Here is a 24,366-nt window from a genome sequence, read left to right on the forward strand (position 1 = left end):
CTATTTTTGGCAATACAAGATTTTAAAGGTTATTTGCTGACAGATCTTAGAAATTATTTATAGAATACGAAATTTCATAGAATACGTTTTATTGTTTTAAAAGATGTAAAAATTAACGGGTCTTTAGCAGCCATAACTTAATTGCGATTCTCTGCTTACTTGCTTATTATCATTATTTTTAGCGTTCTATATAGTAAGAAAATGTTAATGAAATTTCGATTTTTTTTTAGAACACGTTTTATTATTATTTTGCAGCAAAAGTGAACGGGTCTCAAGCAGTAAAAACTTGATTGCAACTTTCTGTTTACTTAATTCTTATTATTATTATTATTAGCTGTGTCTGGCAATACAAGATTTTTAGTGTCTTACCTAAGAGTTCTCTATAGTAAGAAATTATTTTTATATTTGCTTAAATTTCATAGAATACTTTTTATTATTAGCAGTCAAAACTTAGCTGTGACTCTCTGCTTACTTGTATATTATCATTATTATTAGCTTTGTCTGACAATACAAGATTTTTAGAGTATAGTAAGAAATCATTTATGCATTTCCGAAATTTCGTAGAACACGTTTTATTATTTTTACATATAAACGAACGGGTCTCGAGCGGTCAAAACTTGACTACGACTCTTTGCTAACTTGTTTATTATCATTATTATTATTTCGTTTTCGCTTTAGTTTTCGTTTTTGTTTTGTTTTTATTTTTCGCTCTGGTCGCATGCTTATTGTCATATATTTAATATTCACAATTCCAGTAAGAACGAGAACGAGAACGTTGAATTTTTCCCCTTCGCCATGATGATGTATTGTTTTGATGCGGAGATTAGGAAGATGCGCAGCTTGGCGAATTCTTTGCCTTCTTCTTCTGTTTTTTTTTTTGTGTTGTCGAGGTGGAATATGGGTTTTCTTGTTGTTTTTTGAAAGGGAACAAGGTGCTAAAAATAAACCGCCTGCTACGTGCCATCGACTAAATCACAGAGAGACAGTTGCTCAGCGCCTCGGCTCGTCATCATCATCATCATCATCGAACAGAAACAGGAACAGAAACAGAAACAGGAGCAGGCAGGGTCGAGACCCTGAATTTGCCAAACCCAGTCCCTGATATATACACACACATACATATACATATATATATATATATATAAGGTATGTGTGCCATTTTGCTGTTGTTGCCCTTCTTCTGCTTTCGCTTTCCGTTTGCTTTTCCTTTAGGGGTCTCTCTCTCTCTTGCCTTCTGTGTGTGTCTGTTTTGTTTTGTTTTGTTGGTTTTCGTTTAACTTCTTTTGACAGTTGCTGACAGTTTTGTTTGAAGGATGCGCTGACTGTGCCAACTGCCTGGCACAGCACTTTGATTTTGTTAGAACGCCCCCTTCCCACACCGACAGTGGGCGTGTCTCCGTGTCCGTGTCCGTCTCCGTCGGAGTATCTGTTGCGTGCCTGCACGGAATATGCGTGACAAAATGCCGCTGGCTTTGTTAAGGCAACTGAGAACAGACAGGAAATGAGGCCAGGCCAACAGGCCACCAGCCAACAGTCAGCAGTCACCAGGCATGGGATCTGCTTGAAAAACAGCAGCGCACTGGTTTTGGGAGGCTGCCTCAAATCTCAAACTGTGCTGCAAATGTCGATCGTGGTTAATGCAAGACACATGAAAGACAATAGCTAATTGGCAGCTTCAATTTTTAGTATCTTGTTCTTATAGTCTCCGAGATAATGCCAATAAGAATGACGGACGGACAGGCAGACGGATGCAGGCTTGGTTTTGGGAGGCTACCTCAAATCTCAAACTGTGCTGCAAATGTCGATCGTGGTTAATGCGAGACGCATGAAAGACAATAGCTAATTGGCGGCTTCAATTTGTAGTATCTTGTTCTTATAGGCTCTGAGATAATCCCAAGAATAACGATGGACGGACGGGCAGACGGATGCAGGCTTACACCTCGACTTGGCTCTTAACTCTAATTAAACACAATTTTGCTATTGGTAGATTATTTTAAGCCTCGATTTTGGCCAATTTTAGTATTCTTTCGGTATATTAATGTGGGTTGCTTGAGCGATAATGCCGCTTACAGCTTCCCAACTTTAATTGCTTTTTTTGGTATATTTAGTATGTTTTAAGTGTAGCAGTATTTCAATATACCAAATATAGCATTTGTTTTAACCGTTTTTGTTTTGTAATATGATATATTTTCAATGTATATCAATATACCAAATACAGTATTCGGTATGTTTTCAGTATTTTTCACACTGTAAAATATTTTGAATATAGTAGTATATCCATATACCGAACATAGCATTTGCGTTCATTGCTTTTGACTGGCAACCTGATATATTTTGCACTCTTTAGTATATTTTGGTATATTTCAGTATTTTTTCATATTGTGAAATGTGTAGTACGTTTAAATGTAGTATATCAATATACAAAATACAGAATTCGGTATATTTTCAGTATTTTTATGTAGTATTCTAACGATAACTCAAATCAGGAAATTATAGCATTTGCTTTAGTTGCGTTTTTTTTGGAAATCAGGTATATTTTGATGTATATATTTCGAATATAATAGTATATTAATATACCAAATATAACATTATATTTATTTTCAGTATATTCATTTACTATAGTATTTATAACGCAAATGCAAATCAAAAAAGCACTTGAGTTAAATACTAAATTCTTCAATCTTGTCTGCTATATTAAAGGCTAAGCTTTCAATTTAACCTCTACTATATAGTTTTTTTTCTTGCTCAATATTAAGTATACGCAAAACTCGTTCGAATTGATAAAGATATCGACTAAAAATTAAGGCGAGCAAGAAGTGTGCGCAATAAATTGTACAGCAAGCACACACACACACACACACACACACACACAGATACCAATACACTCGCACACTTTTGCAGCTGTTGCCGTTGCGGCAAATTTCTTGGGGTAGCTCTGATGCCGTTTGCTGTTAATATTTTTATTTGATTTATTTGTTGTTGTTGTTAGCTTGCTGCCTGCCTTTTCTCTACTGCTTCGCTGCTGCTTTCTTTCATTTGTTGTTGTTTGCAAATTTAATAATAAAGCACACTCTGAGTGCAAATGTACGCGAGTGTGTGTGTGTGTGTGTGTGTGCTTACTTTAATTTCATGAGAAATTTCATTCGCCAGCCAGAAAGTATGCAATCATTTTGCGAACTTTGACATTTTGCGCAGCAGCCAGCAACGCAACGCAACGCAATGGACACGGCCAAAGGAGTGAACGAAAAAAACAGAAGAGCGAGAGAGAGGGAGAGAGAGTGAGAGAGATAGATTGTGTGGCAACACCCACCCTTATGTGCACTGGCAACTTGATAAGTCATTTGGCATATTTTCTGCGTTCATTTCGCAAGTGCAGCTTCAGCATGCGTTTTTCTCTTTCCATCTCTTTTTTTGTTGTCCCATTCGGTATTGCTAGCTTTGATTGATGCGTCGCTGCGTCGACTGATTGACCTCTCAGCTGATTGACGAAGCTGATTAGCAGTTGTAGGCAGACGTAGTTCGATTGAAAAGCCGCAGAGTGTCATCTCAGACTGATTGATCATTCAATTCGATTCGGCTGCTGATTGATTGACTAGCTGATTGAGCGCCTCCCAATTTCAATTCGATTTGCACTCGTTTGTCCTTGTTCGATTGAGAAGCCACGCTGCACGCCTCAGACTGATTGACCGACTCGAGTGCTGATTGATTGACTAACTGATTGAAGGCCATTTGTCATTGATGAATGCCTCAATCTTAATTCGTATTGCACTTGTTTCGCCTTGTTCCATTTAAGAACCAGGCTGCAGGTCTCAGAGTGACTGACTGATTGACCGATTTGACTGATGATTGATTGACCAGCTGATTGACCGCTTTTTGACAGCGCTGTTACATTGATGAACGTCTCAGTTTCAATTCGTTTTGCACTTATTTCGCTTTGTTCCACTAAAAAGTCGCGCTGCAGTCTCATCAACTGATTGACTGATTGACCGACTCGGCTACTGATTGATTGACTATCAGATTGACCGTCTTTTGAATGCCTAAATTTCAATTCGTTTTGCACTCGTTTCGCCTTCGCAACAAGGTCAAGCAGTCAGACAATCAGTCAGTCAGTCAGTCAATGAAGCTCCCCTTCAGTCCCTTTCTTCTGCTGCTGCTGTTGCTGCTGCGTGTCGTGGCAAAGTCTCTTTTATTACCTGTGCGAGGTTAAGCAGAGCAGCTCATCAAATATTGAAATGCCAATTTCACAGATACTCACAAAGCAAATTCAATTTGGCAGCTTAAGTAATGCCCACAACAGCAACAACAACAGCAACAGCAACATGAATAAGCCATAATAATCAGCTGCAAGCATCAACAGCTCTATGACGAAGACTTTCAGATATCCTAAACGAAGAAATAGACTAATTCCCACTACTTAAAAGCAAGACTAATTTCTAGTGAACTAGATGTCTAAAGATGCTTTTCAAAAAGTAAAAGATAAACATAAATTGACTATTGAATTATTAAATGTACAAAATTTATGTTAAGTGACAATACAAGTATTTAATCCAACTCCATTTTTTTTTTTTTTCTAATAAGTGAAGGATCTGTACAATCAAACTAAGATTGTAATTATTTCGAAAGTTTCCTTTTCGATTTTTTGGCAACTCTTTTGTAATCATTTTTACTATCTTTGAACTTAGCAAACATAATTTTTTGTATTATATCAATAATTTTTATTGATTTACAATGTACTTGGCATATCTTTTATTATTATTTTATTATTCTTATGGAGCAAATATTAAGATCTATTCTATTTACTTTTTGGATTCGATAGGATAGAAACGAATAGAAAAGAATAAAAAAAAGAATAGAAAAGTTTAAAAAGAATAGAAAAAAAAATAAAAAACTTGTTAATCAAATAAATTTATAAATTCTAAAGAAAAACTTAAATTTGATACTGTCATTTTGCATCTATCTTATTTTCTATGTTTTTAAAAGAGTTGTTAAGAAAATACTATTCTAAATATAAAGCTACAATAAACAATTTTTTTTTTTTGATAGCTTAACTGATCGATTAATGAAATTAAATAAATTTTTTTGAGATGCAAAAGAGAAAAATACTGCTTGCAAATTGTGTTGAACTCCATTTAACAGTGCTGTGCATTTAATTAGCCACTCGGTCTTTAAATTATGCAACCAAATGCGACTTCAAAGACTGAGCATATTGCCTCCCACTCCCCTTACTCTTCAGCCCTCCCTCTCTCCGTGTCTCGCCCCTTTTGCCAGAGAATAGCTGAAATATGGCCGCAAAGTATGCAATAATAAATTGAAGCATTGTCGCTGTATCAACGAGTGTGTATCGATGTGTGTGTGTGAAAGTGTGCGTATGTGAGTGTGAGGGAGTGTGTGTGTGTGTGTGTGTGTATCGATGTGTGTGTGAGAGGAAGGCAAAGGGAGGCAAGTGGCAAGTGGAGTCTGGCACTTGGCGCTCACGTAATGAGCATATTTGTAGCATACTTTCAGCGCGTACGTGCGTGTGACCATGTGTGTGTATATGTGCGAGTGTGTGGGTGTCCTTTGAGGGCAAGTTTATGCAAGTTATGCCTGGCTGCCGTGTTTAGCTTTCAAGTTGCGCGCCAAACTTTTCTGCAGTCCAATATATTGAGACAGGTGCCCAGAGGCGTTGAGGCTCACCTCTCCTTCTCTCTCTCTCTCTCTCTCTCATTCTCTCTCTATCTCTCTCCATCTCTAAGGAATGGGGAAGAGGGGGCGTGGCTCTTGGCAACTGTGCGAACACGCTGGCACTTTGATTTTGTATCTGCATTTTATGCCAAATGGCGATATAAAAAACCACAAAAAGTGCGAGAGGAAAAAAACAGTTGGCAACAACGCACACGAAATACCCTATAATTATGAGGACGAGCAGTTGCACACAGCACGCTTTTTCCCAAAATTTAAACAAACAGAAAATTCCCAATTTTTATAATTTAATTGAAAATTCTTTCACTGAGTAATTCAATAATTTTGCAATCATGTTTGATAATAATTAGTGCACAGCTGTTTTTTTTCTTTCTAATTATCAATGTTCTTTAAATTTAATTTTCACTTGTATTCACTGAATATTTCAATAATTTTGAGAGCAAGATTTTTTTTTTTTTTAAGATCAGCAAAAACTTAAATGAAAATTTGCAATCTTCTTTTAAGTCTAGAATAAAACATTCTTACATAAAGCTCTTAATTTGAAAATAAGATGTTTTTAATCTTGAAATGTAAATTTAGCATAAAAATCCTGATTTAAGATTGTTTCAACCTAAAATCTTATTTTTAGATGGTTTTTTAAGATTGAAAAAATTTTAATTTAATATAAAGTAAAACACAAAAACTACCAAAAAAGTGTTTCAAGTTTTTCAAATGAAATACAAAAATTCAAAAAATTTTTTTTTTACTTTTATAGATAGAGTGAAATACTAAAACTGAAATGAAAATGTTTAAAGTTTTTTTTTGGTTTTTTATCGTATCACTTTTTAAACAAGGAAATATTTTTAAAAATAAATGAAAATTGAAATGTCGAAACATTTGCTGTAAATAAATTCCTTTTCACTGGAAGCGAAAGCAAGTTGAATTTAGAAAAGAAAAATCGAATAGCTTTCACTTTAAAACTATACTTTTATCAATCAATTTCGTTATTGTTCTAATAATCTATATATAATACTATATCATTCAATGCGCTGGGCTTTCTTTGCTTTTTTGTTGCTGTCAAACAAAAGTAATTTGAAGCGATGTTTCGACTGATGACTTTATATATTGCTTGCTTGAAACTTGAACGTATTTGCTTTTTCAACTGCTGCGAAAAGTTTGAAAGAATGAAGAAAAGTCTCTGATTCTCTTTATGTGTGACTCGGCTTGATTGCGGTAAATTTGTTTTTCTTTTTGTTATTGTTGTTGTTGTTGTTGTCGCGATGTGTTTTGCTTTACGTACGTCGGTTTTTTTTTTTGTTCGTTTTCGAAAAGTTCAAAAGCGCAAAAAGCGTAAATTCATAAAGCGTTCGCGGGGCGTGAAAGTATTTTGACATACGCTTGGAAATCATATCCGTTCAGCACACACACACACACCAATACACACATACACACACACACACACATACAGAGAAAGCGCTGTTGTTACCTCTGAGTGAGTTTGGACGCAGCTAACGAGCTTCAACTTTAACAATGAGCGAACATTTCGCAGCTCATTGAATTTGAAGTCATGTGAAAGCGGCACACACACACACACACACACATATAGATTACTCACACAAGCAATCAGTCAGTCAGGCAGTAGAGAGAGAGGGGAAGATAGAGAGAGAAAGCAGTCGTGACAATTGCATCGCAAAAAACCAAAAAAAGAAAACCACGTCGAGTGGCTGTCAAACAAATTTGAAAATCTTCTGGGACATGAACAGCAAATTTCCACTCCCAATAGTTGTTGTAATTCCTTTTGCTCTTGTTGTTGTGTGTGTTTGTGGTGTTTTTTTTTTTATTTATTATTATTGCTCGTTTTTATGTGTTTTCTCTAACTTTTTTTTGCTTTGCCAAGACTTCACTGTGCACTTCAGTGCAATCCAAATCGCAGTGCATGCCCAAGTGCAGCTTTTTTCTCTCTCTCTCTCTCTCTCTCTCTCTCTCTCTCTCATCCTTCTCTCTCCCTTTTCACTTTTGTACAGCGACCTCGTCAGCAGAATCTATCTATATAAAAATGTAATTTAACTTGCATAAAATAACAAGCCAAGCAACGTTCTCTCTCGTTTCTCTTTTGTGCTTAACTTCGTAAACGTTTAATGTGCAACATTTAGTCTTTAATTAATCACCATTAAGTTGGGTTTAAAATACATACAATGTATTATTCTTTTTTTCATGTTCCATCATAATCGCTTCACTTCAAATTTCATAGTTGCAATCCCACATGGTATTCGTAAACGTTTCACTGGCTGCAACAACACTTTCCAAATTATTAAGCGTCCGTATTTTCTCCACTTCGATTGTAATTGTTTTATCAATTCTCCTCATAAGCCATCTAACCAACTTTAGATGCTTTAATTTCGTCATTGTAGAGCATTCGCAAACGTTTCACTGGCCTCAGCACTTTCTAAATCGTTAAGTACTCACTTTTTTTGCACTTTTTATTTTCAATTGCCCTTTTGTTAACAAGCAAACGTATAAATTTTATAGTTCTCTTGTGAAAGCTAACTAACCAGCTTTGGATGCTCCAGTTGCATTCGTAAACGTTTCACTGGCTGCCAAGCTTTCACATTTTTTGTACTTTTATTGTACTTTCTTTTTCAATTCTTCTTTGTCAAAAGCAATTGCAAAGTTTAGTTTATAGATAGTTGCAGCTTTACACATTATTCGTTAATGTTTCACTGGCTGCAACACTTTTCAAGTTGCTAAGCATTCACTTCTTTTGTGCTTTTATTATATTAGCTACATCAATTTCCCCATTTCACAAAAAGAATCGCATTTACTTATCACTTTGTTAGAGCATTCGTAAACGTTTTACTGGCTGCAACACTTTCCAGATTGCTTAGCAATCTCAATTTCAGCTTTCGTTATCATATTTGTTTATGAATTCGTAAACGTTTCACTGTCTGTAATACTTGAGTTATTTTTGTACTCATTTCGCTTTTCTGATTGCATTCTTAAATGATTGTAACTTTCTTATATAACTTAATGTAAGCTGTGTAATGTGTTTCAATGGAAATTTCGCTGTCATTTGTCTTCGCAAACGTTTGTTTACATTTCCCTCGCACAAAAGGGAGAAAGAAGCTTCTTCGAGGATGCAGCAATAAGTAAACGTTTTCCACATGCTTTAACTACACATAAATGTAGCTGAAATAACAGTGAAAAATGCTTTTAATTCTCTTGATTGGCTCTCAAATTTAAAGGAAAACAAAGACACACAACGTGAAGGAAAGCAGAGGGGGAGAAAAAGAGGGAAAGGGAGAGTGAGAGGGAGAGAGGAGGAAAGACAGAGACAAGGTTCCCATGGCTAGAAATACAAATAGCAAAGACGAGTGAATAGAAAAAGGACACAACAAAAGGGAAAGAAGCAGACGCTGTGATGTGTGTGCGTGTATGAGTGTGTGCGTGTATATGTGTGTGTGAGCATATGCGTGTGTGTGTGTGTGCCTTCTTTGTGTGCGTGTGCTTTTGATGGCCTCAGCTGTAGTTACTCGAAATATAATACGCAATGAGGATGCTGCTCTTGGCTCTTGGTTCTTGGCCACCGGCTTGCATCGTTATGAATGTCAGGTGCGTTCCCCTCCCCTCCCTTCTCTCTCTCTCCCCTCTCCACACCCCCAAGACTGTCTCCAATGTCTCGCTGCCAACTAATGTGATTAGTATCCATGCACGAAGAGAAGCCTCAAGCAATATGCAATGATTATTATTATCATTATTATTATTCTTGCTGCAACACAACTTGGCTTGGATTACCGGAAATGACAGTCGAGGAAATTAATCTTCAATTCGAGTTCATATTGCATTGTAATTCAAATTAATTAGCATTATTTTTCCGCATAAAGTTTGTAAATTTAACTCACAACTTTATGCACAACACACTTAATTAGTTTGGGGGGAACTTTAATCAGGCTTTTGTTTCCAGTTTCCTACGGGACGAAAATGGAAGCCACCGCTTGCAATTACAACTCGAGTTGCAAAAGTCAGTCAGGAGGGGAGACAAAAGCATTTGTATCGTACACTCAGAGAAAATAGTTTAACACTTTTCGTTCTACAAATTTAAAAACTTAAATCAATCAAGAATTTATGTATTCTTTCCCACCTTTATCAAAAGGAACACGACATTTCTTTAATCCAAAATTATGGATTTTAAATTAACACTGAATTCTGATCAGATTACAAATATGTTTTAAAAGCTTTATTTAAGCACAGAAATTTTAAAACTTTTGAGAATTTTAAGAGAGTTCCTCATAAAATCAAAAAGTTCTAAAATCAAGATTTTTGTCTTAATACTAAGAATTTTGGTCTAAAAAGTACGTCAAGAACTTGAAAATCTTAATGTAAAAAAAACACATTTTGATTGAAAGAATATTTAATATAATAATTAATAAATAATTTAATTTAATATAAGACCCAAGTTCAAAATTAAGCTCATTCAAAATGTTCAGCTTTTAAATTATTGTATTTCTCTTCTTTTGCAGTTTAACAATTTGAACCACAAGAAGAAGAACAACAACAACAACACCAAATTAAATACGCTTATAGAAAACTAAATCTTAAAGTCTAACACCAACATAGAAACCAAAAACCGAAAACTAAGCTAAAACCTAAACTTAAACTAAAAATTAAATTAAATCAAAAACAAAAAAAATACCAAAAAAAAAAAGAAGAAAAGCAGTAAATGAAAAAGAAAAATGCTTTTAGTGAAACTTTCAGTAAGAACACGATGTGATCAGCGATAACGGTAAATGTGTAAATATACTATCGGCAATACTATCGATTCGTGTGCGTGCGTGAGTTGACCCAGAAAATGTGTCTGTGTTGCCAAATTGAAGCGCATTCAAGCCAATTAACGAGCCAAACAAATCAACAACAAGAAAAAGAACAAGAACAACAAGAGTCAACAGAGCAATAAACATCGATCGGTATCGATATCGAATCGATAACTTTAAACTGCAAAACGATAACACCAATTTATCTCTCTGCAAAGAAAACAAAACAAAAAGCAAAACACCAAATTACGAATAACGTATTACATATGAAATATATATAGTAGGAAATAGCGTCTAGTCTACATAAATATATATGTTATGCTATAGCGAATACGATAGTTACACCAACACAAACACAAACACCGACACACACACATAAACATAGACATAGACATTAACATAGATATATAGATATAGCGATTGCGATTGCGATTGCAAACATTGTAAATAATGACCAAGAAGTACGAATTCGATTGGATCATTCCGGTTCCGCCGGAATTGACCACGGGCGCCACCTTCGATCGCTGGTTCGAGAACGAAAAGGAAACCAAAGAGAATGACTTTGAGCGCGACGCCCTCTTCAAGGTCGACGAGTATGGATTCTTTCTCTACTGGAAGAGCGAGGGACGGGTAAGTAAAGAGCACTCTTATTATCGAACATAAAAACACTTTATTAGAAGAAAATTAAAATACATTTCTCAAAATGAAGATGTTAACGAAAAAAGAGAAGAATAACAATTATAGGTTAATTTGAACAGACTGATTTAAAAACTAAAAAAAAAACATTCTAAACGATTATTAGAAGAAAGGAAAATTTACAAAAATATAATATTTGACAATCTTTTTTTCAATCTTATTTACTAATTAAGACACTAAATTTGTATAGGAAAAAGTCTTTAAAGATACATTTAACATTTTCTTTTTAATCTCAACAAATTATTTAAATTTTACAAAATTATCTACAGTTTTAACAAATTATAAATGTATTGACACTTCTTTCTTTTTATTGATTCACATACAGGATGGCGATGTCATCGAACTGTGTCAAGTGAGCGATATTCGAGCAGGAGGCACTCCAAGGGTGAGTACATAACAATTTAATATAAATTTAAAATTATACACAATATTACCGAGTGCTAAAATAATGGCCAATACTGAGAGATAATACAATTATTTAGTCATTGAAAACATAAGGAGAAATATATAATGAATCACTTTAAATAAAGAAAAAATTTAGAAATTATTTGAGATATAATTTTATCATGTCATGACTTTCCTTGACAGCGTGGTATAGTATGCTATCTACGGTATATTTTTATACCGAATACAGTTTTTAGTAAATTTTTTTTAAAATTTGAAGTATTTTTTTTTTTAGTACAAGAACAAGAAAAGTAAAAAAAATCTTCAAATATACCAAAATAATATACATAGTATGTTTTTCCATTATTATTTTGGTATTGTATAGTTTGCTATATATGGTATATTTTTATACTAAATGCAGCTTTTAGTATGTTTTTGTTTTTCTCGGTATGTTATTTTGATATATTTGATGATGTTTACTAAAAAAATATTGCATATTTTAAGTATTTCTTAGTTTCTGTTCTACTAAAAATACTTCAAATATACCAAACTACTGATATTAGTATATTTTTATATTGTTGTTATATTTAATTTTGGAATATTTGAAGTATTTTGTAGTTTCTTTCTGTTCATTTACTAAAACAATACTTCAAATAACTAAAACATACTAAAAGCTGTATTCGGTAAGCAATAACAATGCTGTTAACACATTCGTTTAATTGCATAACCAAAAATAGGTGATTGCATATGTTTTTCTGCAAAAGATTGGTATGAATGTCATTATCGTGCTATATTTGGGCAACATTACAATACCATTAACAATAAAGAAAACAATGCTGTTAGCAGAATTTATAAGTAGTAAACTGCAAGTGTAAGATTGTTAACGATACTGAAACCTTTTAAGAAATGCAAATATGGAAGGCGTCTTTAAACTTGCTGCACTAAACTGTAGAGAGAATATAAAAATGCTGCACTTAATGCACTTCCCACTCACTTGAAGGGAAGAACTAAAGAAGCTGCATTACACATTGAAGTCGAAGTCAAAGTCAGAGTAAAAATAGAAATAACACATCGAAGCAGTTGTGTCGCATCTTAATGAACTAGTTCGATCAAGTACTTTACGCGCAAATGAACTAGATCTTTATAGTAGCTTCTTTTATTCGTTTATTTGCTTACTTCGTTTTAGTACCATTCGCATTTTAATTCACTTTTTAATAAGTCAAGAACGTTAACATAAAATTGAGACTCTGTTTAGAATGAACAATAACGGCACAGCAACGAACTAAATGAACTGGAATTGGTCTAAACGAGCTAAACGGACATGAATGTAACTCGTCGAACTCAACCAACTAAATTAACTATAGTTTATTTCAACCAACTAAATTAACTACAGTTCATTCAGTTCAAGCAACTGAAACTAAACTACTAAATGGACTTCAGTTCAAATTGAATTATTAACTCCTGTTTAAAATGAACCAGTTAACGAACTTGAGTACAAATTAAACTACTAAATAAACTATAGGAGTGATCAGTTCAAATTGAAGTACTAAATGAACTACAGATAGGTGTAGTTTGTTCAGCTACCAAATGAGCTTCAGTTCAAACTGAACTACTAAATAAACTATAGGAATGAATAGTTCGTTCACTTCAAACTGAACTAGTGAACTTATAAATGCAGTAGGTATGTTTTAGATGTTTTAGTTTAAACAACTGAACTACTAAATGAACTTCAGCTTAAATGAAACTACTGAACTACCAAATGAACTATAGGAGTGTAGAGTTCAATCAGTTCAAATTTAACTTCTAAATTAACTATCGATACGAGTAGTTTGTTCAGTGACTAAATGAACTTCAGTTCAATTTGAACTTTTAAGCAAGCTTTTGGAATGAATAGTTCGTTTTGTTCAAGCTGAGCTGCTAAATGAACTATAGGAACAACTAGTTCATTCAGTTCAAGCTGAACTTGTGAACTACTTCATCAAAATGAACTACCAAGCAACATGTCTAGTTGCTCTCAATTAACCTACTTGGCTGACATTTTACTATCTTGCCACGCAAGTTAAACACTTGGCTCGATTAAGAGATTGAAAGTTGTGAACAAGTTGTGGGTGGGCTGCACTCCCTCTTCTTTTTCTTCTTCTTCGTTTTCTTCTTCATCTTCTTGTTCTTTGTATTCTTCTTCTCCATGTCGTGCATAAACTATTTGCCACGCCCGCGCATGGAGCGAAAAGTAATTTCATACACGCTACCCATAGGGTAGAAGGGTATTATAACTTTGTGCCAGCAGGAAATGTATATAACAGGTAGATGGAGGCATCTCCGACCCTATAAAGTATATAAATTCTTCATCAGCATCAATAGCCGAGACAATCTAGCCATGTCCGTCTGTCCGTCTGTGTGTCTGTCTGTCTGTCCATATGAAACACTCGATCTCAGAGACTATAAGAGATAGACCTATAATTTTTTTTCGACAGCATTTCTTATGTTTGCGCGCAGATCAAGTTTGTTTGAAATTATTTCCACGCCCACTTACGACCCCGCAAATCAAAAAAATCAAATACTAATTTTGGTATATACACATCAATAATAACTATAGTAATTGTAATTCCTCAAAATTTGTCTGCGATCAGATAAAAATTGTCGAAGTTATTAAAGAAACTAAGGGCCTTAGTTGCTTTGGCTGACAATCTGGTAGTGCATTTATTCAAAATGGGTAGCGGGTATCTGACAATCGAGCACACTCGACTCTAACTTTCTTACTTGTTTGCTTTTGCCAAAGTTGTTGCTCAGCTGTTTTGCGTGGCGCACTTTGGTTCACTGCAAGTCATCAGCGGAACTTGCAATTTGTCCACAGCGGACACTCGACTCGAAAGCTCAACCCACTGACGTCCTGTTGTCCTGGCTGTCCTGCCTGTCCTGACTGCCATTTGCAATGTGACAGCAACAGCAGCGACAACAACGACAACAACAACGACGACGACAACGTGTCACATTGATGTGCATTAACCCACATCCTGTGCTTGTCACCCGATAGCTCGGATATCGATAGGCGGATGCACTCATTGTGTGCAGTCGACCACAGAGTGGAGTGGGCGTGGGCGTGGCTGTAGGCGTGACCAGGTGCTGACACAATTAAAATGTGTGTCACAGCAAGCAGCAAATCTCAATTAGGTGCAAAGTCCCACTCACTCGATGTCCTCTGGCCATAAATACACCAAGCACAATGAGAAGGGGAAGAGAGAGAGAGAGAGACAGTGAGAGAGGCGACAGTGCTGCCAATGCTTGACAAATATGGGCGCGGAGTGCAGCCCATAAATTGCATTTAGAAGATGCCACAACATCAGCAACAGCAGCAACAGCAATGTGCTTTCAACTGTGAGCTAACTGTTGTGTGTCATGATGGCCAGTGGGCGCATGGGCCCATGGGCGTGGTGGGCGTGGCAGTCCCCGTAGCCAATAAATCCAGCGCCATAGACAAATGCGTTCCATGCTCGCAAAAAACACGAACCGAAGAGGCAGAGGAGAGTGAACTGAAGCGACTGACGATGCTCGCCTAAACAATTGAGAGTCATAGTGACACATTGACACATTAACTGACAAACACACACACGCACATACACACACACACACACACACGCACACGCATCCACCCACACACACACAGTTGCAGGCGACACTATTTTATGGGTACACTGCAAACAAAAATGATGCAAATTGCGTCCGCTTTCACTTCTTCCAACAAATTTAGCTTAATGTTTCGATATGTTTCAGTATTTTTTTTTTGGTATTTTATTGATCCTCCTACTTTTGTATAACATAGCAAAATTAGCGCATGAATTTGTCATTTTTTAATATTTTTTGTGTGTTTCAGTATTTTTTTTGGTATATTATTCACTTTCCCATTTTCTCTTCTTTTTACACTAGTTAGTTTTTACACAAGTTAGCTCGGTAATTTGGTATACTTTAGTATTTTTTGTATATTTCATTTTGGCATACTTCAGTATTTTCTTTAGTATATTAATGAACCCACTTTTTTGCCTATTATCTATTGAAAAGTCAACTTATTAATTTGCCAATTAATTTGTATATTAATGGCCTACTTTCCCTCCCTCTTTTCTATTGCAAAGTTAGATTATAAAATTCACAGATTCATATTTCGCTGTATTTTAGTATTTTTCAGGTATATTTATCGCGGTCACTTTCTCTCCGTTTACACTACTGTCACTACTTATTGTATATTTCAGTATTTTTTTTGGTATATAATTAACAAACTTTCATTGCCTATTTTCTATACCAAAGATAGAGCATTGCCAGCTTAGCATTTCGGTATATTTCAGTATTATGTTTTGATATATTAATCTCGCCCTTGGTATATTCCAGTATTCTTTGGTATATTAATTATACCCACTTTCACTTCCTCTTTTCTATAGCAAAGTTAGTTCACGAGTTATTACCAGCTTGATATACGTTTTGGTATATTTCAGTATTTTGTGGGTACATTAATAACGCGCACATTCACTATTTCTGTATTTTATTTAGTATATTGGTAATTTGGTATATTTAAATGGTAATATCGAATTGTTGTCCTTTTATTCCTCACTTGTCCTATTTTAAAGACTCTTTTGCTGTGCATTCTGTCAACGTCAATCAGTTTCTTCATTTAAAACAGGGGTGCTCAACGCCTATACACTGAGTGCACTTTTGTTTTTGTAGATGGCCTGTGCTTATGGGTAGTGCGCCCATAAGCACCGTGCATATGGGCTTCGATTTGCATGCGAAACAAAAACAATTTTGCTTGTTTCTCCTTTACATCTCTTTCCGTCGTCACGCTTCGCTGACCGCAATGTATTTTGTTTTTGTTTTTTCCTCGAACACATGCACTGGAACTTATTTTTCTGTCTGCGTTGGCTTTTGATTTATTAAAATGCGTAATATGCTTCGTAGTTCTGGATGTAAACACAAAATACAATCGTAATTTCTCTCAGTGCACAGCTGCGCCTCAACACAAAAGCGCCGCTACATATGTACACGTTTTCTTGTGTCTGTGTTAGTAGACGCACTGCCATAAGACGAATTTGAGCACCCCTGATTTAAAACTTCAACCTTTTGTATTAAGTCGAATATTGCATGACATTTTTTCAGTATTTAATAAATACCATTTATTTATGTGTTCGTTTCTCTGAGTGCATGTAAAAATGTAAGTGAAGGCTGCGCTTCGTTGCACTTGCAAATTGAAAAGTGTCAAAGATTTGCAATTCTCGATGCACATTTATGTGCCACACACGTGTGTGTGTAGGAGTATGTGTGTGTGTGTGTGTGTGTGGCAGGAGTGCAAGTGTGTGCCACAAAATGTACCACAAACTGAATGGCGAAGGAAAAGATTCTGTTGTTGTTGCTGTTCGCTTCAAGTCGATTACAATTTTGTGGCTGCTTAAAGCTGCTGCTTTCCAGCTGGAAACCTGCAAGCCTTTTCTCTTTTCCTTTCCTTCCTCTCGTGTTCTTTTCTTTCCATTTACATCACAAACAAAAAAGAGAAGAACAAGAAGAAAACACTTTCTGGCCAAGCCGGATTCATGTCAGCTGCCAAATAAATTCAATTAAAATGCAAAATAAATGCCAATGAGAAAATGCGAAAAAAAAGAAAAATACAAAAAGGAAAGAGACTGGAAAAACTGTGAGCCAACGGCATCCGCATGAAATTTGTATAATGGCCACAAGGGAAAAGGAAATGAGGAAGCAACACAGAAAACTGAGAAAAATAACCAAACAAAAAGAGGGGCAAAATATTTATATACGATAGGATGCGATATAATGTTCGTTCAACTCCTTTGACGAGTGCTATTGAAAGCATGCAAAACTTTTCAAATTTGACCACAGCAAAAAAAATCAAAAAATAACTAAACAAAACAAAACTATAGAGAAGAGAACTGAAAACTGAGAACTGAACAGAGAACAGAAAACAAACTGTGTGAAGACTTTGCGCTAACCAAATAGAATAGAAAATGCAAAAGTTTTCCTTTTCTGTATGTGTGTGTGTGACAGGCACTCATATAAGTATGTGCACACATCCACCTAAATACACATTTATAGAAACCTAAACTATATGCGAATATATACAATTGAGACTCTTGCACATTTGAATCGTTTGCACTTGCATATTAACGAGGGCTGCACTCAAAGTATTGAGTAAAGTAAGGATAAGGAAAAACTTTTCAATGATATTTCTAATAATTTCTGAACTAAAAATAATTTAGATTAAGGAAGGAAGTTTGTTAAAAGTAAAAAAAATATTTTGAGGATTCAATTAAATATTGAATCATTATTTGCTTTGAATTCTTTGGAATCTAATTTTATTTTTAATTATCAAATTTGTTTGAATATTAGCTGGAATGCATTTTTTTGTTGTATAAGTAAATATTCAAACTTAATTTTGAATTTTCTATACAATAATAATCAGATTCTTCTAATTAATATAATCGATTACTATTTTTGGGTTCCAAGCGGAAAATAAATCATGTTCAGACTAAAGAAATTTATTACAAAAATTTTGAATAAAAGTTCCCCTGATTTTAAGTGCAATATTTTATTTGTTAGAATCTTTAATTCTCTATAAATACATTTCTATTCTCTCTTCCGTTTGAGTTTATTTAAAACACAAATTAGCTTTAGCCGTTTTTTAAATTTTTATTTATTTCTTTAGTTGAAATTTTAAGCCAATTGCCTTTGGTGTTCATTTCAATTATTTTTCACCTTTTTAAATGAATAGTTGAAATTTTTGTAAATATTCGAGTTCTGAATTTTCTAAGCCTTCTTCTTTTTTTGTTCTGCACTTTGTTGGCCAAATTTATTCAATTTTGAGCAACTTTTTAGTTGGCCATCGTAAGCGTTAAACTGAGGACTACACTTTTACATCTTTGTGTGTCGCTGCGTATGTTTGTGTGTGTGTATGTGTGAGTGTGTGTGTGTATGTGTGAGTGTGTGTGTGTGTATGTGTGAGTGTGTACGCTGGCAGCACTTGAAATGTTTGGTCATCAATATTAAATCAGTGAGCCGCACAACCACCAACTTACTAACACACACACATACGCACACAGAGGCACTCGCACACATACACACACACACACACACACACACACGCATACACTCAAGCATACACTCAAAGGAAACTCGTAAGTGCCAGTCGCACAATGAACCATTAAAAGTTGCTTCGTTTGGCAAAGCAAAAGCCAAAAAAATAAGGAAAATGGGCAAAGAAGCAGAGCAGAGCAGAGCCTGAAGCTCTGGCCAAGCACAACCTAAAGATACCCTGTGAAAAAGAAAGTGCACGAAAATCAGTTTTAAATTTAATGTACTTAATTGAAAACAAGTAAGAAAGTGTCGCTTAAATACTTGCTGATTATTTTTGATTTGTGTCGCGTAAAATAGTGTGACCAACGCAATTCACATTTGCTTTTAATAATAGTTTTATTAAATTAATTGCATTTTTTTAAGTGTGACCCATGCAATTCACATTTTTTGCAGCTACTTCATATTTTTGACAAAGTTGCGAAATTTCCATTTAAATTATTCACTTTAAAGCTCTCGCAATTTGGCGTTTTATTTTTTAAAAGTGTGACCAACAACAATTAATCACTTTTTGTTTGTGCCGCATAAAAAGTGTAACCAACCTAATTACATGTTTGCTGTTGCATCAGATTTTAAGTCTTTTTAATATTACCCGGTTGCGTTCAAATAATTCACTTCAAAATTACTTTTTCAAGCTAAGAATAATTACTTATGTTATTCGAAAATCACTTGCAATAGGTTTATAGTTTTGAAAGATCTTAAAAGATGTGACCAACTTCTAAAGGAATACGTAATACCTACAAAAGTATTGTCTAAAAATTAAATTGTTCTTTTAAGTGAAGTTAGGTAGCCGTAGAAAAAAAATAGTACCAGAAAATCACAGTTTAATATGTTTGTTTTGAGCCGCATAACAAAGTGTGACCAACGCATTTTTTTCTGGTTGTATTGAACTTTTAATCTATTGAATGTTAATTAGTTTATCTTTAGTTGTATTTAAGAAATTTTAGATTAATTTACCTAATTAAAAACTTACCTAAAAATAAACTTACTCATACTAAATATTCATGCAATACCTTTAATATTTTTAAAGGAAAAAACGTAGTACCGACAAAAGAATTGCTTACAAGTTGAATATTTGTAGGTGAAGAATCCGTAGTAAAAAATAGTACCAGAAAATCACAATTTAAAATGAGTCACACAACAAATAGAATAGCTTTATCGTAAGAATAAACTCAACTTTTTACATATTTTACGTCAATCTACCCGCTTGTATTGGCTTTTGGATTACAGGGTATTTAGTAGCAATGTGCCAGCAAATATTGAAAACGCAAAATTTGAGCTTCGTTGCAGTTTCTTGTTGTGATTTTCGCTGTCGTTGTTGTTGTTGTTGTTGTTGTTGTTGTTGTTGTTGCCTGCTGCTTTCTGCTTTTCAATAATGCACGAAGCTTCATTGCTGACAAAGTACGTCAAACAACAGCAACAATAAGAATGAGAATAAGAATAAGAATAGGGAGAATAGCATGAGGATGAGGAGGAGGCAAAAAGAGAAAAGCATTTTGTACATTTGCAGAGCGTTTTGTTGAGTTCAATTTGTTGTTTGGCCTGGCAGTCGACGTCGCTTTGCCAGCTTATTTATTCGTCGACTTATTTACCACTCGAAAGTATGCAATAGTTTCCTTAAGCTCACACACACACACACACACACACATACATAGTTAAATTGCACTCGATTTGATTGCCATTCAATATTCAATTGCAAGTGGAAAGTGGAAAGTGGCGATTCCGCTGCTTCTTCTTCTTCTTCTTCTTCTTCTGCGATTCTTGATTGTTGAAACTGCTTTTGGCATTGACTATTAACAAACACTTCAATCACGCCCACTAATTGCGGGCATTACACTGCAAAAAAAAAAGTGTCTGAAATCAAGATTTTGATCTTATTACCAAGAAGAACATGAAAATATTGGTGAACACTTCTAATTATGAAAAAATACTAAACTTTCTATCAAACTACAATAAAGAATGATTCGCTCTTTAACTCGACTAACTCATCTATGAACAAAAACACTGAAAACTAGATTAAAATGTTATAGAAATTTCAATAAATTAGAAAATTTTTGTAACCCAAAACTAGTCTTGCTTTGAGAGTTTAGCATTTTTCATAATAATGTTCTTGGTTTTATAAATTTGATCTTAAAATGTTCTTATTTTAAGAACTCAGCTCTTAAGATGGAATATTAAGATTATAAAGATATTCTTATCTTTAAAACCTGTTCTTTTTCTTCAGTGTAGTATTGAAATTATTTGCAACAAATTGCAGCATCTTTCTCTCTACTTCTCTTACATTACTCTCGCATCTGCGGTAAAATTAAAATTGAGAGCACGCTTCGTGGCGATAAAGTTAAAGCTGCTAGTCGATAACAATTTAACTGCCATTCGATAGCAAGTTCCTCAAGAGTACTTTGTTGGCATTTTAACAACACAAATATTCTACTTTACCAAATAGTCTAATTATAATTCTTATAACTAGTATTCTCCGTTAAATATCCATTGTTACTAATTAGAATTCTAAGCTAAATACATACAAAACAATAGACCCTATAAATTATATATGGGCAATTCTCAAAGAAAGGTAAACCACGACCGAAAAAAAAAATCTTCACATTCATCGTATTTTTTTGTATAATGTCATAAAGAAATATCCAAATTTTCATAATACAATGGATCCGTAGCATATCTCCGTTGTTTTTATAAAAAAATTTGCCTGCAAACTGAAAAAATGTAATTTTTTCTCTTTTAGCTCCTTTTGTATGCATTTTTATGTTTTATTATTTCACAAAGAAAACATATGATATGTTTGCTCTTTTTCTACCAAATCTCTTAATAGCAATCCAATAATAAGATAAAAAATGCAAAGTGAGCGAAAATATGTTCAATCAACTGTTTATTTTTATTTTGCTTCTTATCTATGTTCAAATCGTACGTTCGCGACCAAAAACATCATTTTATTGTAATTGCTCCGCAATAAGTGCAAGCAGGTGAATGAAACTTCTCGTGTTAAGTGATTTTGGTATATATATTAAAAATATAAAAATCGTTGGGGTTACTCAAACCAATCTTTTTTATTGATTGTCAAAGTAGCGTACGTTCGCGACCTTACCTATAAGCATATGTCGATTTTACTAGCGTCGCATGGATTTAAAAAAAATTTTTTTTTGTTTTTGTTTTTGAAAACTATGTCGTTTGCAGTTACTTATTACTTGTTAGTTATTACTTATTATTTATTACATATTTTTCTTGCTATTAATAAATTTCAGTACAAATTTCATATTTAATAAAAATTTATTTTTTTGCTTTTAAATGTTATTAGACACATTAAATTGAGTTTGTTTTGTTTGTTTGTTTTGTTTTTATGAAATATGAAGTTATTAATAAAAAAGTTGTGGTAAAAATAAAAATTTTATTAATAAAACAACATGGAAAAATCGTACGTTCGCGACCGTACGTTCGCGACCGGAACTTAATTAAATTAAAAATAAATAAATGGAGATATTTTCTTGGGAGTAGACTTAATAGAAAGCTACATGATTCTACTTTAAAAGTAAAGTTATTTCTTTAAAATATTCCGTCTCAATTCGCAGAGTTTTGCATTTTACTGTATTAAGCCAAAGTCGACTTCCATTTTGCGTACGTTCGCGACCGCATGTTTTTTGACAATATTTTGAAAATTAAAAATCGATAAGCCCCATAATTTACACTAACCAAAGAGCTAAACAAATGCTATCGAAGAGTAAAAAAAAAGTTTCAGGAAACGTTTGTTTTCGATTTTATTTTTCTAATTTATCTCGTACGAACGTACGTTCGCGACTTTGAGAAATGCCCATATATATATACTTGATCAGCATCAACAGCCGAAAGTATGAAAGACTGGATCTTAGAGACTATTAAAGATAAAGCTAACATATATTGTATTTAATACTTTATATTCGATATATTCATTAGATGACAATATTGTATATTTTGTACGCAATGGTATATTTAAATATGGTATATAAATATCAAATAAAGCTTTCGGTATTATTTATTATTTCTTCAGCATTTAAATTTTAGTATTCTTCAAGAATAATACCGACATGTTTTTCTTTTATTCATAATAGATATACCAAAAATACCCTCGGTACAATTTAGCATTTTTTGGTATATTTTGTGGTTTTAGTATATTAATTCGGTATATTAAATAATAATACCACAGTGCTTTGCTTTTATTCAAAATGATTATGGGAATATACCAAAAATAACCTTCGGTAGAATTTTGTACTTTTGTCGGTATATCAATTTGATGTATATCAAGAATCATACCGCATTGTTATGCCATTAATTTGGCTTATTTTAAGAATAATACTGCACTATGGTATTTTACTTATGTATATTCAAAATGGTTAACGGGTATCTCACAGTCGAGCACACTCGACTGCAGCTTTCACACTTGTTGGCACTGAGTAAAGCGCAAGAAGATTGCTTGTCGATAGATTTAGGAGCTCCATTAATGACGCATTCAAAGTGTTTGTAGAACTGCGAGTCTATAATAAGTATTTAAAAGAGCGTTGTCGATGGCAAACGTTAAGCATACGACCCGTAGTACGTTGTGAATTTCATATTTGTTTATTGGACCCCACATGGCAACCAAAAAAACAACAACAACAAAAAACGAAAAACGAAAAGAGTGAGGCTAAACTATTGCGAGGCAACTGCAATTTGGCGTGGCAAAGAGAAGAGGCAACAACATTAATCTCCGATCGCATCATTAATCAAGGCAGCCAGCAACAAAGCAAATCTCGAGGGCGAGGCCATAGTTAGACGGGGAGAGAGGAGAGAGGGGAGAGATAGGAGAGCGGGTGGTCTATTCGAAAAGCATTTATCAACATTTGCACATTGAATTAAAAATAAATAAATTTTTGTACAAATTCCAATAGTAAAATAGCATTTTAATTTCGCATTTGACCTTCAATTAACGTTCGCAATAAAAATCGTTTTCCAATATTTCGATTCAGAATTCACAATTTCGAATTCCGTATGCCAAAAGCCAAAAAGCCAGAACAACAATTTACTACAAAATTGAATGGCATGATATTTAGTTGGCGTATTTCAAAGCGTACAATCGCTGATCGCTAAAAGCTGATCACCGATCAGTGATCAGTGATCACTTGAGTGCCAATCGAGCATAAAGACTTGAAAGTAAATCAAAATGCGTTCATTGACAATATTTATCACTTGAGCGTAGCATTTGGTAGATTTAGCATTTGTTAGCCATTTTTTGGTATATTCATTTGGTATATTTTAAGAATCTTACTGTAATGAGGTTTATTTTAGCATTTTTGGGATATTACATTTATATATTTTATGTATTGTTTACCCTCGGTATATACATATGAGTATTTTTTGGTATATTTTAAGAATATTACTGCGTTATGGTATATTTTAGTATGTGTGTGTATTGAGTTGGTTTATTTTGTGAATAATATTGCACTGTCTTGCCTTCGGTATATTTTAATACTTTTTCGGCATATTAATGAGCAATATTTTATAAACAATATTATAGTGTATAGTGTATATTATAGTATATATATAGTATATTTTATTATTATTATTAAAGAATAATACTACATTGTGGTATATTTTAGTATTTTGGTATATTACATTGGCATATTTTATGAATAACACGACACAGTGGCATATTTTAGAATTTTTTCGGTAT

The 24,366-nt window shown here is 34.0% G+C and overlaps 1 protein-coding gene across 5 annotated transcripts in view; it reads left to right on the forward strand.

Moving 5' to 3' along the window:
* The window catches only part of LOC132797049 (1-phosphatidylinositol 4,5-bisphosphate phosphodiesterase), a 76,021-nt gene that overhangs the window by 37,863 nt on the left and 13,792 nt on the right, over positions 1–24,366 (forward strand). For all 5 annotated transcript variants that reach the window (XM_060808480.1, XM_060808479.1, XM_060808481.1 and 2 more), the window contains 2 exons: positions 10,179–11,099; positions 11,491–11,550. In XM_060808480.1, the coding sequence (XP_060664463.1) occupies positions 10,920–11,099; positions 11,491–11,550 (240 nt within the window). In that variant the 5' untranslated portion in view covers positions 10,179–10,919. The remainder of the gene's footprint in view (positions 1–10,178; positions 11,100–11,490; positions 11,551–24,366) is intronic.

This window comes from Drosophila nasuta, chromosome X (assembly GCF_023558535.2).
Source record: "Drosophila nasuta strain 15112-1781.00 chromosome X, ASM2355853v1, whole genome shotgun sequence".
NCBI lineage: Eukaryota > Metazoa > Arthropoda > Insecta > Diptera > Drosophilidae > Drosophila > Drosophila nasuta.